The 15,415-nt window shown below is 34.6% G+C and overlaps 1 protein-coding gene across 1 annotated transcript in view; it reads left to right on the top strand.

Moving 5' to 3' along the window:
• The window catches only part of LOC102807084 (TPR repeat-containing protein DDB_G0287407-like), a 47,179-nt gene that overhangs the window by 366 nt on the left and 31,398 nt on the right, over nt 1-15,415 (top strand). Inside the window, exons 2-6 of the mRNA XM_085508643.1 lie at nt 84-275; nt 2,358-2,464; nt 4,868-5,123; nt 7,158-7,226; nt 15,245-15,351. Coding sequence (XP_085364769.1) covers nt 4,917-5,123; nt 7,158-7,226; nt 15,245-15,351 — 383 coding nt within the window. The 5' untranslated portion in view covers nt 84-275; nt 2,358-2,464; nt 4,868-4,916. The remainder of the gene's footprint in view (nt 1-83; nt 276-2,357; nt 2,465-4,867; nt 5,124-7,157; nt 7,227-15,244; nt 15,352-15,415) is intronic.

Genomic DNA, 15,415 nt, shown 5'->3' with positions numbered 1-15,415 from the left:
GTTCTAGGTTGTCTATAATTTTTTGTCATTGTTACGTTTTTCTAACTTTAGAAAGATTAGTTCTTATTTTTACACTTTTCTAGGCCTGTAAACAAAAATAAACAGGAAGTCGGCTGTCAGGATTTATGCAAATCAGACGCCATGTTGGGTGAGTGTTGGATGGTAGCAACAAAACAACACAGTAAATAAACTAATCGACGTGTTCACTTTCGGCAGATATCACCATTATGAACCGATAACTGAATTAGTGAAGATAATGTCGATTTAAAATTCAGGTTGGTATTCAATTTTAAAAAACAATGATGCGTTACAATGATGCAAGATCGACTCTGTATGAGTCGAGCGCAGCCGGTGACATGACCAGACTCAGAGGGCGATCAACTCGATGTAAAGACTGTTATTGCTTGGCTCTATTTACCTCGATGTTTATTGCATTGCACGAGTCCCCACTGTCAGTGTGAGAATGTTCACCACCATGTCATTGGCGAACAAAGGCGTTAGTACGGCGTTACACGTTAGTGTTTTTTTTTAGTTTGGTTTCTACAAGAAACTGTGTGACTAACGTTGGTTAAATAATTACTAGTACTTCCGTGAATGCATTTATTCATCATTAAGTTTACGTTTCGTATCAGTTCGTGTCGGCCATGCTTATTTTGAAATTGACATACTATTTATCCCTATACCTTTAGGAAAAAAAGGACTTGGTAACTGTGGGTAACATGTAACTATAGTTATAATGAAACGTTTATTGGCACAGCATATAACTTATCTAACATAAAAAACATCAAAAGATAACAACTAAAACGGTTAAATACATTAATGAGATTAACTGTGCTGGAGATTATAACCAATTAAACACAGGAAGTTGGATTTTCTTTTGTCTGGACAGAAGTTGCATGTTTTTGTTTTCTTAAGTCTATCATTCACCCTGTCTGTTCTTACTTTCTTTACTTTCTATGTCAGCCGCTAGGATGAGTGACTTTGTTGTGTGCAATATAGTTACATACCTGCCTATGTGACAGTTAATCAAAAGAACAGACACGGTTTCAGATGAGTTCAGTTATTACTATAACTTGTGAGCATTTGGTCAAACATTTATCAAACAATGTTTTATGATAACGGTATATAGGTGAAACTAAAAATGAAAGATCCCAGAAAAAGATTGACTGAATGATGCATGTTCTGGAAAACTGATCAGAGGAGATACATGGCTTGACTTGGGATGAGCATGTGTGTTTGCATGACTACTGATGTTAAATTTCTAAAGAAGCCACATCTCTAATAGAAGTCGCACATATTCATTTTGAATGATTAAGAACCAACAATTCATCATTTCTCATATGTATAGATGCTTTAATAGAAGCCGCACTCTTCTGTTGCATTGTATCATTTTAATAGAAGTTGCGGCTTCTAAAGCAGATTTGACAGTACCGGTAATACTTGCACCCAAGCTGATCTGACACAAAGCGTCCTGGAAAGCCTACAAGTCAGATGTGGACATGTACCATAAACCCTAGAGCAGATCTATGCCTATACATTAAATTAAAATAGAAAAGTCACATTAACATATCAATTAACAATGAAACACAGTGTTTCTCAGCCAATTCTTGAATTTAAAACCCAGTGAATGTACTCAAAATATCAATTTGGTACATCGATTAGTTTGCCAAAATGTGTGATTATATGAATACTAGTAATTTGATTGGTATGTTCACTGAAAAGACATTTTGTCTGTTTTGTATGATATTATTTCGCTGAATTTTGATGAGTTGAATGTAAAAGAAAACAAAAAAAAATGTAATTTCTCTGATTCACCCCTTCAGAGATAAAATAAATTGAAAATAATGTACTTTATAGTACCTGTTCTACCGGGGTAAAACTAACAATGATTATTTTTCCATATTGTGTGATTTTTCTCATGGAGCAACAAAGGTATTCCCTTCATCTTCATGATTATTTATAAATTTCACAATTCAAACTGAACGGAAAGATTTCTATTGGCTGATTGAATAACAATGGACTGTTTTCAATTGACGTTGTTGTGCACTGTGTTCGTTGATTGGCTATTTAATTCAACAGCCATTGAAATTTATAAAATATTTATAAAGATTTATGAAGGAAATGCTTTTGTTGTGTCAAGAGTACAATTATCTGGTTTAGTGTGTTTGAATATCACTGATGTGTATCCACGCATAAATTAGCCAAAATAACATGGTAGCTTTAATTAAAGAAAATTCTGTACATGTAGATAGACATTTCAGAATTTGGTAGTTGTTGTAGTTTATTTTATGTTTGTTGTTGTATTACCCATGGTGATGTTATATTAGTGTAATCAAGTTGTTATTTTTATTATACAGAGACAGTTTTTAATTGCACGTCAAAAGGAGATGGTAGTCACGGTGCCTCAGTTCGATGGTACATGGTAAAAAATAGCAGAAAAAAATTCACTAGAAAATAAGAGTAGGTAAGTTGAGTTGTGTTACTGCCTTATCATTTTAGACATCAAATGAGCAACATTTCCAGCAAAGCTGCTGACTGGTATGCTATTTAAGTTTCAAGATTCTTGGTGATTGGTTTGGTCAAATCGACCTCAACAAGAGACGTCAGGTTTATGAGGGTCATGTTAAATGTCAGTAGAAGATGCAATTCCCTTTCAATTATTTCGTTCATTCATATAAATTGCATTATGATAAATGCCAATGTTATTTAAACAAATTATACAGATAAAAAAAAAGTTGTAAGTGACTGTATACTAGTAGGTGACATTGAGGCACAAACAAAAATTTTGTGCTGGCTGGTTACCTTTGTTTTTATACTTATTTTGTTTAAAAAATGTGAATTTCATTTTACCAAATTACAAATTCCATATTTATAATAAGGTGTTTATCAAGATAGCTATATCAGTGTACGATTTTCTGTTGTATTATTATTATTAATAATACACCTGTAAATTAACACATCTGATGCAACAGGGAAGTAAACTATGTACTGATTACATAGGGTCTAGTACGCCAGTACATGTAGAATCATTTCTATACTAAATTAGATTAAATATGAAAACTGGATACCTATTAGGACAACCACAAAAATACATACAGAAATCTGACAATATTATGTAGTACAATGTAGTCATACCGAAATAATATACAGAAAGGAGCAGTTGATAAGTGGAGTCCAATGGCTCTTCATCAAATACTAATGATTATCAAGTACTATTTTCTATTTATCTTTCACAATGGTTGATTTTTTTTGTTAACTGTGAAATATCACGTATAGACTGAAATGCATGAACCTGGCACTAAAATCAAATGATTTGATTTTTAACATGAATTTCCTTTTTTTTATATCACAATATCGAACTGCTGGTCTTTTTGAGAGGAATATGGTGCTGACAACCACATACTACTTTATTAAGACTACTACATTTTCAGCTGGTCAACCAATTTTGATATTTTAATTTCATTCCAAACATGTGACTACATTTATTGTTATCCCTATCAAAATTTAAATAAAATTTACACATGTATTTTTACATTTGTTTATGTTGGGCAGTGAAGGAATTCAGGGGTTTTTCTAGAAAAAAACTGCAAGAGAGAGCACTGCAATTTAGCGTCGCCACCAGGTGGAGGAGATAAAGTTCTCCCTACCAGGGTGTGGAGTTTTTAATAATAATAAATTAAAAAGGAGCATTCTATGGCGTTCTATGGCCAAAATTACTATCAGACAGGTCACAGTTGAAGACTGTGGCCACATGTGATCCCTGGGCATTCAGACTTTGATGGTTGCCAGAGGATCTGCTCCCCATGGTAATGGGGACATGGCCATGGCATGAGGGTGCTGCACCCCTGATCCCTTGTTTAAAAAAATCTCTGGGATTGAATGTTTACCTAGGGCGGTTATGTTTGCTGTAAGCATGTTTTTCTTTTTCTTAGCTCCTAAGGAGTCCAGGGATTTGTAACTGGATGGCGATAAAAAAATTTAGTACAGAATGTTATAATTTATACATAATATGCAAATTAATTGGTTAGTAGAAGATTACTCATTAGTAACCAAGGCAGATTGTTCTTAATTAATTAGCAGGTTGCCGTTGGGAATCTTTTACCGTTTTTAATGGTTGGTCGATACAGAATATGAAAAATAGTGAAAATTCACTAATTTTTTGCACATTATTCAGGGAATAAATTATGACGTACTGTTCACTATTGCGTAATAACAACGTAATGGTGAGGATATACAAAAATAGTTTTTCTCTGATAATTAGACAATACATGTCTTTATGTGACATTGCAATTGTAACCACCCACATATTCAAAATGAGCCGCTTGCTGATTGGATAATGGTGAACTATCTCATTAATATTAACTAGAAGTAATTGGTCAATTTGAATTGTCATGTTCATTTTGATTTATAAAAATGTACATTTAATAATATAATGACCACAACTTAATGCCCTTCACTTCAGTGAATTTCATGAAAATTTTCAATAATTACAAATATTTATAAAACAATTTCCCTGCCGTGTATCTGTTAACACATTGTGATTGGTCAAGTTGTTTTAAATCATTATTTGAAATGTTTTAAAACAAATATATAACCTTTATGCCTTTATGAAATTCAAATCCCATTCCCTTCATTCCAACCAACCAATCAATAAGCACATACGATAGGACATATACGCACAATGAAAAAGTGGAACTGTATCAAATATTAGTAATTAATTCTTATCCTGAGATATATTTACCGTTCATAAAAATTAATATCTCCATCATATTAACTGAAGAAATTTGCCACACACGTTTCATTCCAGGAGACTGACAAATATCCTTCTTGTCTGAAACATTGGTTTCTAATGCACTTATTGTTTCAGAATTCTCATAATTAAAAGCTGTATTTGATGTTACTGGTGAGCCGTTAAAATGGGGTGTGGAGCATCCAGAAGTTTGAGCTATGAAGCCGACGCAGAGCAGCTGTGGGAGAAAGTCACACGCACCATTGACGTCAAAAAACGTAGTGGTAAAGACCAGAATCTGGTTGAGAGAAGAACCGGTTGGAAAATTATTAGGATTTTTGTTTCTTCAACTTTTAAAGATTTCCATGCAGAAAGAGAAGCCCTGATTAAACAGGTGAGGTACTAGTATTAACCTTTTCACCACCAGATTTTCTTGCCCAAATTGAACTGAACTTTTTTTCTTATATTCTTCAATAATCTGGAAATGAACCCTAATTTTGGAGCCCAATAGAAACAAATTTAGTCCATGTTCATTTTTTATTTAAAAAATTTGGTTATTTGTGTCCCAATTTTCTGAAAGAAAGTATAAATGGGACTTTTTTAGTGAGTTTAGAACTGGTGGTGAAAAGGTTAAAGTGCCTGTGAAATGGCTGCTATTTTCATGCCTAAAATTATCCATTGATACATAAATATTATTATTTTTTCATGAATTATTTTTTTAAGTGAAAAAATGTGTTTTAAACTCAATCTACAGCAACTTTATTTTTGTGTATTTTAAAACGAGGCTCCTCATTAGCTTCTTCTTTGCATACAGAAATTCCCCTTGTGACGTCAGAAGGACAAAATAGAATTTGACGTCGGAATTATCTCGTTATTTAGCAGGTTACTAGGCACGTCACTACACTGTTTTATTTCATCGATCGTCTGAGTAAAACTTTCAAAATTAAAATAAAAGAGAACATATTTTGACATTCTAAACATTAGACCATAGTGATCACTATAAAATAATTTAAAAAACGACAAATCACAGTTACTAAATAAATGACAGCCGCGTGGAAATAAATTGAAATTTTGTTGAAATAGGTGAACGCGTCGGGTCACGGCGAGGGAAAGTGCGTTAAAAGCGGCATTTAATTAGATAACAAAAATAATCGAGATCGACACACATACAGATAAATTCAGAGTGGATTCGAGTTACCGTGATCCATGGCGTTATTGTCATACTTATAACATCATATTAAAACTTTATTTGGTGGAAACACATTGACCAAGCCCGGATTCTTATTTCATAAATTATTACGCAGATCAAGCTCCAAGCATGGAGGTAAAACAAGAACAGAGGTGTGAATTTGACATTCAACACCAATCACCAAACAATTCAGAAACTTTTAGCCTTCGAAAATGAAAACAATTAGCAGTGTCTAAGGGCTGTGTAATTTCCTGTTTGTCCGACGCTTCGTTTTCGTGTCACTGTCAAAATTATTGCTACCTTTTACTTAACAGGGACTAAATAGTCTCTACAAAACGATAATCAGGATCGCAAAAAAGTCAACTCATTTGAAACACTTGCCGGACGTCTCTCTCTCTTCTGAAATCCGCCTCGGTGATCATGGTCCGGAATCTATTTCTTTCAAAAGTGTTGCGCCAGGTTTATGTTGTCGGCGTTTCTCTTTAAACCTAGTTGTTTTTTTCATGGACGAGGACAGTTTTTCCAAAAAATGAATCTGAGGTTAAGTGGCTTATGTCCACTGATGTCGCACCTTCGGATCGATTAGAAACGTGTGAATACTTACACTATGACTATACGTTTCACTGTAACTGCCCACAACACAACATCTAAAAACTCTCTCTCTCTCAAAAAGAAAGAAAATAGACAAAAAAGAAAGAAAAAAAACGCCGACTGAAAAATGTATATCGTTTAAAAGTATACTGAATGACCAGTGTTATTACGGCTCAGGGGTATGACTTCCTCTCATATTTTGGCATTTTGGTGGCACACTTTCGGCGAGAGTCGGAAATCCGAAATCGACTGTTTCAGGATAGGTGGGCGTGGCTACAACACGAGAAATATCCCAAACTTACTTGGATACAAGTAATCATTTTCAGCAAAAAAATCAATAACTGCCCATTTCAGTGGGATACAGATCTAAAATGGGAAACGTGAGGGTGGGCATTACACAGGCACTTTAAGGCATAGTATATAAAACACTGACAATTGTGTTGACATAAGGTCTTTTTCATGCATTAAAGCACCACATTCTTAGCTGGCAAGTCATGTTCAATAAAACGTTGTTATTTCAATTTTTTTTACCCAGTAATATTACACTTTGTTTGGGGCGGGAGTTCAAAACTGTCAGAAAAGTATTGAGTGCAGTGCATTCCTGCCAGTGTCTTTTGCATACTAAATATGTACCCGTTTGTCTTTCAGGTTTTCCCTGACCTGAGACAGTGGTGTGAAAAACGCAGATTAAAACTTGTTGAGTGTGATCTAAGATGGGTAAGTAACTTTTGTCTCCAATCATTCTAGTTAATGAGCTGAGAAACCTCCTCATTAACCCCAAATGACCTTCCTCATCTGTATTCTTGTTTGCAATTGTGAAAACCATTGTGTGTATCATGTTATTTAATTGGCGGACAGTCATATAAATTGACCTGCGGTTGTTTTCTGTGATTTGATTGGTGGTATTTTTTCGGTGAAAAAATATAGTGGTACTTTTTCTGTGATTAAATTGATGATAGTTTTTCTGAAGCCCTGTAATTTGATTGGTGGTACTTTTCTGTGATTTGGTTGGTGAGAAACCCTATATAATTTGATTGATGGTACTTTTCTGTGATTCGGTTGGTGAGAAGCCCTATATAATTTGATTAGTAGTACTTTTCTGTGATTTGGTTGGTGAGAAGCCTTATATAATTTGATTAGTGGTACTTTTCTGTGATTTGGTTGGTGAGAAGCCCTATATAATTTGATTGGTGGCACTTTTCTGTGATTTGGTTGGTGAGAAACCTTATATATTTTGATTGGTGGTACTTTTCTGTGATTTGGTTGGCGAGAAGCCCTATATAATTTGATTGGTGGTACTTTTCTGTGATTTGGTTGGTGAGAAGCCTTATATAATTTGATTGGTGGCACTTTTCTGTGATTTGGTTGGTGAGAAACCCTATATAATTTGATTGGTGGTACTTTTCTGTAATTTGGTTGGTGAGAAGCCCTATATAAGTTGATTGGTGGTACTTTTCTGTGATTTGGTTGGTGAGAAGCCCTATATAACTTGATTGGTGGTACTTTTCTGTGATTTAGTTGGTGAGAAGCCCTATATAATTTGATTAGTAGTACTTTTCTGTAATTTGGTTGGTGAGAAGCCCTATATAACTTGATTGGTGGTACTTTTCTGTGATTTGGTTGGTGAGAAGCCCTATATAATTTGATTGGTGGTACTTTTCTGTGATTTGGTTGGTGAGAAGCCCTATATAATTTGATTGGTGGTACTTTTCTGTGATTTGGTTGATGGGAAACCCTATATAATTTGATTGGTGGTACTTTTCTGTGATTTGGTTGGTGAGAAGCCTTATATAATTTGATTGGTGGTACTTTTATGTGATTTGGTTGGTGAGAAGCCTTATATAATTTGATTGGTGGTACTTTTCTGTAATTTGGTTGGTGAGAAGCCCTATATAATTTGATTGGTGGTACTTTTCTGTGATTTGGTTGGTGAGAAGCCTTATATAATTTAATTAGTGGTACTTTTCTGTAATTTGGTTGGTGAGAAGCCCTATATAAGTTGATTGGTGGTACTTTTCTGTGATTTGGTTGGTGAGAAGCCCTATATAATTTGATTAGTGATACTTTTCTGTAATTTGGTTGGTGAGAAGCCCTATATAATTTGATTGGTGGTACTTTTCTGTGATTTGGTTGGTGAGAAGCCCTATATAATTTGATTGGTGGTACTTTTCTGTGATTGGTTGGTGAGAAGCCCTATATAATTTGATTGGTGGTACTTTTCGGTGATTTGGTTGGTAGGAAGCCCTATATAATTTGATTGATGGTACTTTTCTGTGATTTGATTGGTGAGAAGCCTTATATAATTTGATTGGTGGTACTTTTATGTGATTTGGTTGGTGAGAAGCCTTATATAATTTGATTGGTGGTACTTTTCTGTAATTTGGTTGGTGAGAAGCCCTATATAATTTGATTGGTGGTACTTTTCTGTGATTTGGTTGGTGAGAAGCCTTATATAATTTAATTAGTGGTACTTTTCTGTAATTTGGTTGGTGAGAAGCCCTATATAAGTTGATTGGTGGTACTTTTCTGTGATTTGGTTGGTGAGAAGCCCTATATAATTTGATTAGTGATACTTTTCTGTAATTTGGTTGGTGAGAAGCCCTATATAATTTGATTGGTGGTACTTTTCTGTGATTTGGTTGGTGAGAAGCCCTATATAATTTGATTGGTGGCACTTTTCTGTGATTTTGTTGGTGAGAAACCCTATATAATTTGATTGGTGGTACTTTTCTGTAATTTGGTTGGTGAGAAGCCCGATATAATTTGATTAGTGATACTTTTCTGTGATTTGGTTGGTGAGAAGCCTTATATAATTTTATTAGTGATACTTTTCTGTAATTTGGTTGGTGAGAAGCCTTATATAATTTGATTAGTGATACTTTTCTGTAATTTGGTTGGTGAGAAGCCCTATATAATTTGATTAGTGATACTTTTCTGTAATTTGGTTGGTGAGAAGCCTTATATAATTTGATTGGTGGTACTTTTCTGTGATTTGGTTGGTGAGAAGCCCTATATAATTTGATTAGTGGTACTTTTCTGTGATTTGGTTGGTGAGAAGCCTTATATAATTTGATTAGTAGTACTTTTCTGTGATTTGGTTGGTGAGAAGCCCTATATAATTTGATTGGTGGTACTTTTCTGTGATTGGTTGGTGAGAAGCCCTATATAATTTGATTGGTGGTACTTTTCGGTGATTTGGTTGGTAGGAAGCCCTATATAATTTGATTGATGGTACTTTTCTGTGATTTGATTGGTGAGAAGCCCTATATAATTTGATTGGTGGTACTATTCTGTGATTTGATTGGTGAGAAGCCTTATATAATTTGATTGGTGGTACTTTTCGGTGATTTGGTTGGTAGGAAGCCCTATATAATTTGATTGATGGTACTTTTCGGTGATTTGATTGGTGAGAAGCCCTATATAATTTGATTGGTGGTACTTTTCTGTGATTTGATTGGTGAGAAGCCCTATATAATTTGATTGGTGGTACTTTTCGGTGATTTGGTTGGTAGGAAGCCCTATATAATTTGATTGGTGGTACTTTTCTGTGATTTGATTGGTGAGAAGCCCTATATAATTTGATTGGTGGTACTTTTCGGTGATTTGGTTGGTAGGAAGCCCTATATAATTTGATTGATGGTACTTTTCTGTGATTTGATTGGTGAGAAGCCCTATATAATTTGATTGGTGGTACTTTTCTGTGATTTGATTGGTGAGAAGCCCTATATAATTTGATTGGTGGTACTTTTCGGTGATTTGGTTGGTAGGAAGCCCTATATAATTTGATTGGTGGTACTTTTCTGTGATTTGATTGGTGAGAAGCCCTATATAATTTGATTGGTGGTACTTTTCGGTGATTTGGTTGGTAGGAAGCCCTATATAATTTGATTGGTGGTACTTTTCTGTGATTTGATTGGTGAGAAGCCCTATATAATTTGATTGGTGGTACTTTTCTGTGATTTGGTTGGTGAGAAGCCCTATATAATTTGATTAGTGATACTTTTCTGTAATTTGGTTGGTGAGAAGCCCTATGTAATTTGATTAGTAATACTTTTCTGTAATTTGGTTAGTGAGAAGCCTTATATAATTTGATTTGTGATACTTTTCTGTGATTTGGTTAGTGAGAAGCCTTATATAATTTGATTGCTGGTACTTTTCTGTGATTTGGTTGGTAGGAAACCCTATATAATTTGATTGGTGGTACTTTTCTGTGATTTGGTTGGTGAGAAGCCTTATATAATTTGATTAGTGGTACTTTTCTGTGATTTGGTTGGTGAGAAGCCCTATATAATTTGATTGGTGGTACTTTTCTGTGATTTGGTTGGTGAGAAGCCCTATATAATTTGATTGGTGGTACTTTTCTGTGATTTGGTTGATGGGAAACCCTATATAATTTGATTGGTGGTACTTTTCTGTGATTTGGTTGGTGAGAAGCCTTATATAATTTGATTGGTGGTACTTTTATGTGATTTGGTTGGTGAGAAGCCTTATATAATTTGATTGGTGGTACTTTTCTGTAATTTGGTTGGTGAGAAGCCCTATATAATTTGATTGGTGGTACTTTTCTGTGATTTGGTTGGTGAGAAGCCCTATATAATTTGATTAATGATACTTTTCTGTAATTTGGTTGGTGAGAAGCCCTATATAATTTGATTGGTGGTACTTTTCTGTGATTTGGTTGGTGAGAAGCCCTATATAATTTGATTGGTGGCACTTTTCTGTGATTTTGTTGGTGAGAAACCCTATATAATTTGATTGGTGGTACTTTTCTGTAATTTGGTTTGTGAGAAGCCCGATATAATTTGATTAGTGATACTTTTCTGTGATTTGGTTGGTGAGAAGCCTTATATAATTTGATTAGTGATACTTTTCTGTAATTTGGTTGGTGAGAAGCCCTATATAATTTGATTAGTGATACTTTTCTGTAATTTGGTTGGTGAGAAGCCTTATATAATTTGATTGGTGGTACTTTTCTGTGATTCGGTTGGTGAGAAGCCCTATATAATTTGATTAGTGGTACTTTTCTGTGATTTGGTTGGTGAGAAGCCTTATATAATTTGATTAGTAGTACTTTTCTGTGATTTGGTTGGTGAGAAGCCCTATATAATTTGATTGGTGGTACAATTTGATTGGTGGTACTTTTCTGTGATTGGTTGGCGAGAAGCCCTATATGATTTGATTGGTGGTACTTTTCGGTGATTTGGTTGGTAGGAAGCCCTATATAATTTGATTGATGGTACTTTTCTGTGATTTGATTGGTGAGAAGCCCTATATAATTTGATTGGTGGTACTTTTCTGTGATTTGATTGGTGAGAAGCCTTATATAATTTGATTGGTGGTACTTTTCGGTGATTTGGTTGGTAGGAAGCCCTATATAATTTGATTGATGGTACTTTTCGGTGATTTTATTGGTGAGAAGCCCTATATAATTTGATTGGTGGTACTTTTCTGTGATTTGATTGGTGAGAAGCCCTATATAATTTGATTGGTGGTACTTTTCGGTGATTTGGTTGGTAGGAAGCCCTATATAATTTGATTGGTGGTACTTTTCTGTGATTTGATTGGTGAGAAGCCCTATATAATTTGATTGGTGGTACTTTTCGGTGATTTGGTTGGTAGGAAGCCCTATATAATTTGATTGATGGTACTTTTCTGTGATTTGATTGGTGAGAAGCCCTATATAATTTGATTGGTGGTACTTTTCTGTGATTTGATTGGTGAGAAGCCCTATATAATTTGATTGGTGGTACTTTTCGGTGATTTGGTTGGTAGGAAGCCCTATATAATTTGATTGGTGGTACTTTTCTGTGATTTGATTGGTGAGAAGCCCTATATAATTTGATTGGTGGTACTTTTCAGTGATTTGGTTGGTAGGAAGCCCTATATAATTTGATTGGTGGTACTTTTCTGTGATTTGATTGGTGAGAAGCCCTATATAATTTGATTGGTGGTACTTTTCTGTGATTTGGTTGGTGAGAAGCCCTATATAATTTGATTAGTAATACTTTTCTGTAATTTGGTTAGTGAGAAGCCTTATATAATTTGATTTGTGATACTTTTCTGTGATTTGGTTAGTGAGAAGCCTTATATAATTTGATTGCTGGTACTTTTCTGTGATTTGGTTGGTAGGAAACCCTATATAATTTGATTGGTGGTACTTTTCTGTGATTTGGTTGGTGAGAAGCCTTATATAATTTGATTAGTGGTACTTTTCTGTGATTTGGTTGGTGAGAAGCCCTATATAATTTGATTGGTGGTACTTTTCTGTGATTTGGTTGGTGAGAAGCCCTATATAATTTGATTAGTGGTACTTTTCTATGATTTGGTTAGTGAGAAGCCCTATACAATCTGATTGGTGGTACTTTTCTGTGATTTGGTTGGTGAAAAACCCTATATAATTTGATTGGTGGTACTTTTCTGTGATTTGGTTGGTGAGAAGCCCTATATAATTTGATTGGTGGCACTTTTCTGTGATTTGGTTGGTGAGAAACCCTATATAATTTGATTAGTAGTACTTTTCTGTAATTTGGTTGGTGAGAAGCCCTATATAATTTGATTGGTGGTACTTTTCTGTAATTTGGTTGGTGAGAAGCCCTATATAATTTGATTGGTGGCACTTTTCTGTGATTTGGTTGATGGGAAACCCTATATAATTTGATTGGTGGTACTTTTCTGTGATTTGGTTGGTGAGAAGCCTTATATAATTTGATTGGTGGTACTTTTATGTGATTTGGTTGGTGAGAAGCCTTATATAATTTGATTGGTGGTACTTTTCTGTAATTTGGTTGGTGAGAAGCCCTATATAATTTGATTGGTGGTACTTTTCTGTGATTTCGTTGGTGAGAAGCCTTATATAATTTAATTAGTGGTACTTTTCTGTAATTTGGTTGGTGAGAAGCCCTATATAAGTTGATTGGTGGTACTTTTCTGTGATTTGGTTGGTGAGAAGCCCTATATAATTTGATTAGTGATACTTTTCTGTAATTTGGTTGGTGAGAAGCCCTATATAATTTGATTGGTGGTACTTTTCTGTGATTTGGTTGGTGAGAAGCCCTATATAATTTGATTGGTGGCACTTTTCTGTGATTTTGTTGGTGAGAAACCCTATATAATTTGATTGGTGGTACTTTTCTGTAATTTGGTTGGTGAGAAGCCCGATATAATTTGATTAGTGATACTTTTCTGTGATTTGGTTGGTGAGAAGCCTTATATAATTTTATTAGTGATACTTTTCTGTAATTTGGTTGGTGAGAAGCCTTATATAATTTGATTAGTGATACTTTTCTGTAATTTGGTTGGTGAGAAGCCCGATATAATTTGATTAGTGATACTTTTCTGTAATTTGGTTGGTGAGAAGCCTTATATAATTTGATTGGTGGTACTTTTCTGTGATTTGGTTGGTGAGAAGCCCTATATAATTTGATTAGTGGTACTTTTCTGTGATTTGGTTGGTGAGAAGCCTTATATAATTTGATTAGTAGTACTTTTCTGTGATTTGGTTGGTGAGAAACCCTATATAATTTGATTGGTGGTACTTTTCTGTGATTGGTTGGTGAGAAGCCCTATATAATTTGATTGGTGGTACTTTTCGGTGATTTGGTTGGTAGGAAGCCCTATATAATTTGATTGATGGTACTTTTCTGTGATTTGATTGGTGAGAAGCCCTATATAATTTGATTGGTGGTACTTTTCTGTGATTTGATTGGTGAGAAGCCTTATATAATTTGATTGGTGGTACTTTTCGGTGACTTGGTTGGTAGGAAGCCCTATATAATTTGATTGATGGTACTTTTCGGTGATTTGATTGGTGAGAAGCCCTATATAATTTGATTGGTGGTACTTTTCTGTGATTTGATTGGTGAGAAGCCCTATATAATTTGATTGGTGGTACTTTTCGGTGATTTGGTTGGTAGGAAGCCCTATATAATTTGATTGGTGGTACTTTTCTGTGATTTGATTGGTGAGAAGCCCTATATAATTTGATTGGTGGTACTTTTCGGTGATTTGGTTGGTAGGAAGCCCTATATAATTTGATTGATGGTACTTTTCTGTGATTTGATTGGTGAGAAGCCCTATATAATTTGATTGGTGGTACTTTTCTGTGATTTGATTGGTGAGAAGCCCTATATAATTTGATTGGTGGTACTTTTCGGTGATTTGGTTGGTAGGAAGCCCTATATAATTTGATTGGTGAGAAGCCCTATATAATTTGATTGGTGGTACTTTTCTGTGATTTGGTTGGTGAGAAGCCCTATATAATTTGATTAGTGATACTTTTCTGTAATTTGGTTGGTGAGAAGCCCTATATAATTTGATTAGTAATACTTTTCTGTAATTTGGTTAGTGAGAAGCCTCATATAATTTGATTTGTGATACTTTTCTGTGATTTGGTTAGTGAGAAGCCTTATATAATTTGATTGCTGGTACTTTTCTGTGATTTGGTTTGTAGGAAACCCTATATAATTTGATTGGTGGTACTTTTCTGTGATTTGGTTGGTGAGAAGCCTTATATAATTTGATTAGTGGTACTTTTCTGTGATTTGGTTGGTGAGAAGCCCTATATAATTTGATTGGTGGTACTTTTCTGTGATTTGGTTGGTGAGAAGCCCTATATAATTTGATTGGTGGTACTTTTCTGTGATTTGGTTGGTGAGAAGCCTTTAATTCAAGCATTTTAATGCTTAACTTTGCTGTCACTAATATTGCTGTTGCTAATATTGTTTTCATTCATGCAGGGAATCCCCAAAGACAGCACCAGTCAGGAGACACTAGAGACATGTCTTGGTGAAATCGATAGATGTTATAAAGATAATAAATTCCCATATTTTTTAAACATGACCAGGTAAGTGATGATGATTTTTGAATTGTTGCATTCTTCAATCTGCAATACAGATGCATTTGATTTG

This window comes from Saccoglossus kowalevskii, chromosome 15 (assembly GCF_978046115.1).
Source record: "Saccoglossus kowalevskii chromosome 15, keSacKowa6.1, whole genome shotgun sequence".
Taxonomy (NCBI): domain Eukaryota; kingdom Metazoa; phylum Hemichordata; class Enteropneusta; family Harrimaniidae; genus Saccoglossus; species Saccoglossus kowalevskii.
The sequence above is the reverse complement of the archived record's forward strand: the minus strand, read 5'-3'. Positions and strand labels throughout refer to the sequence as shown.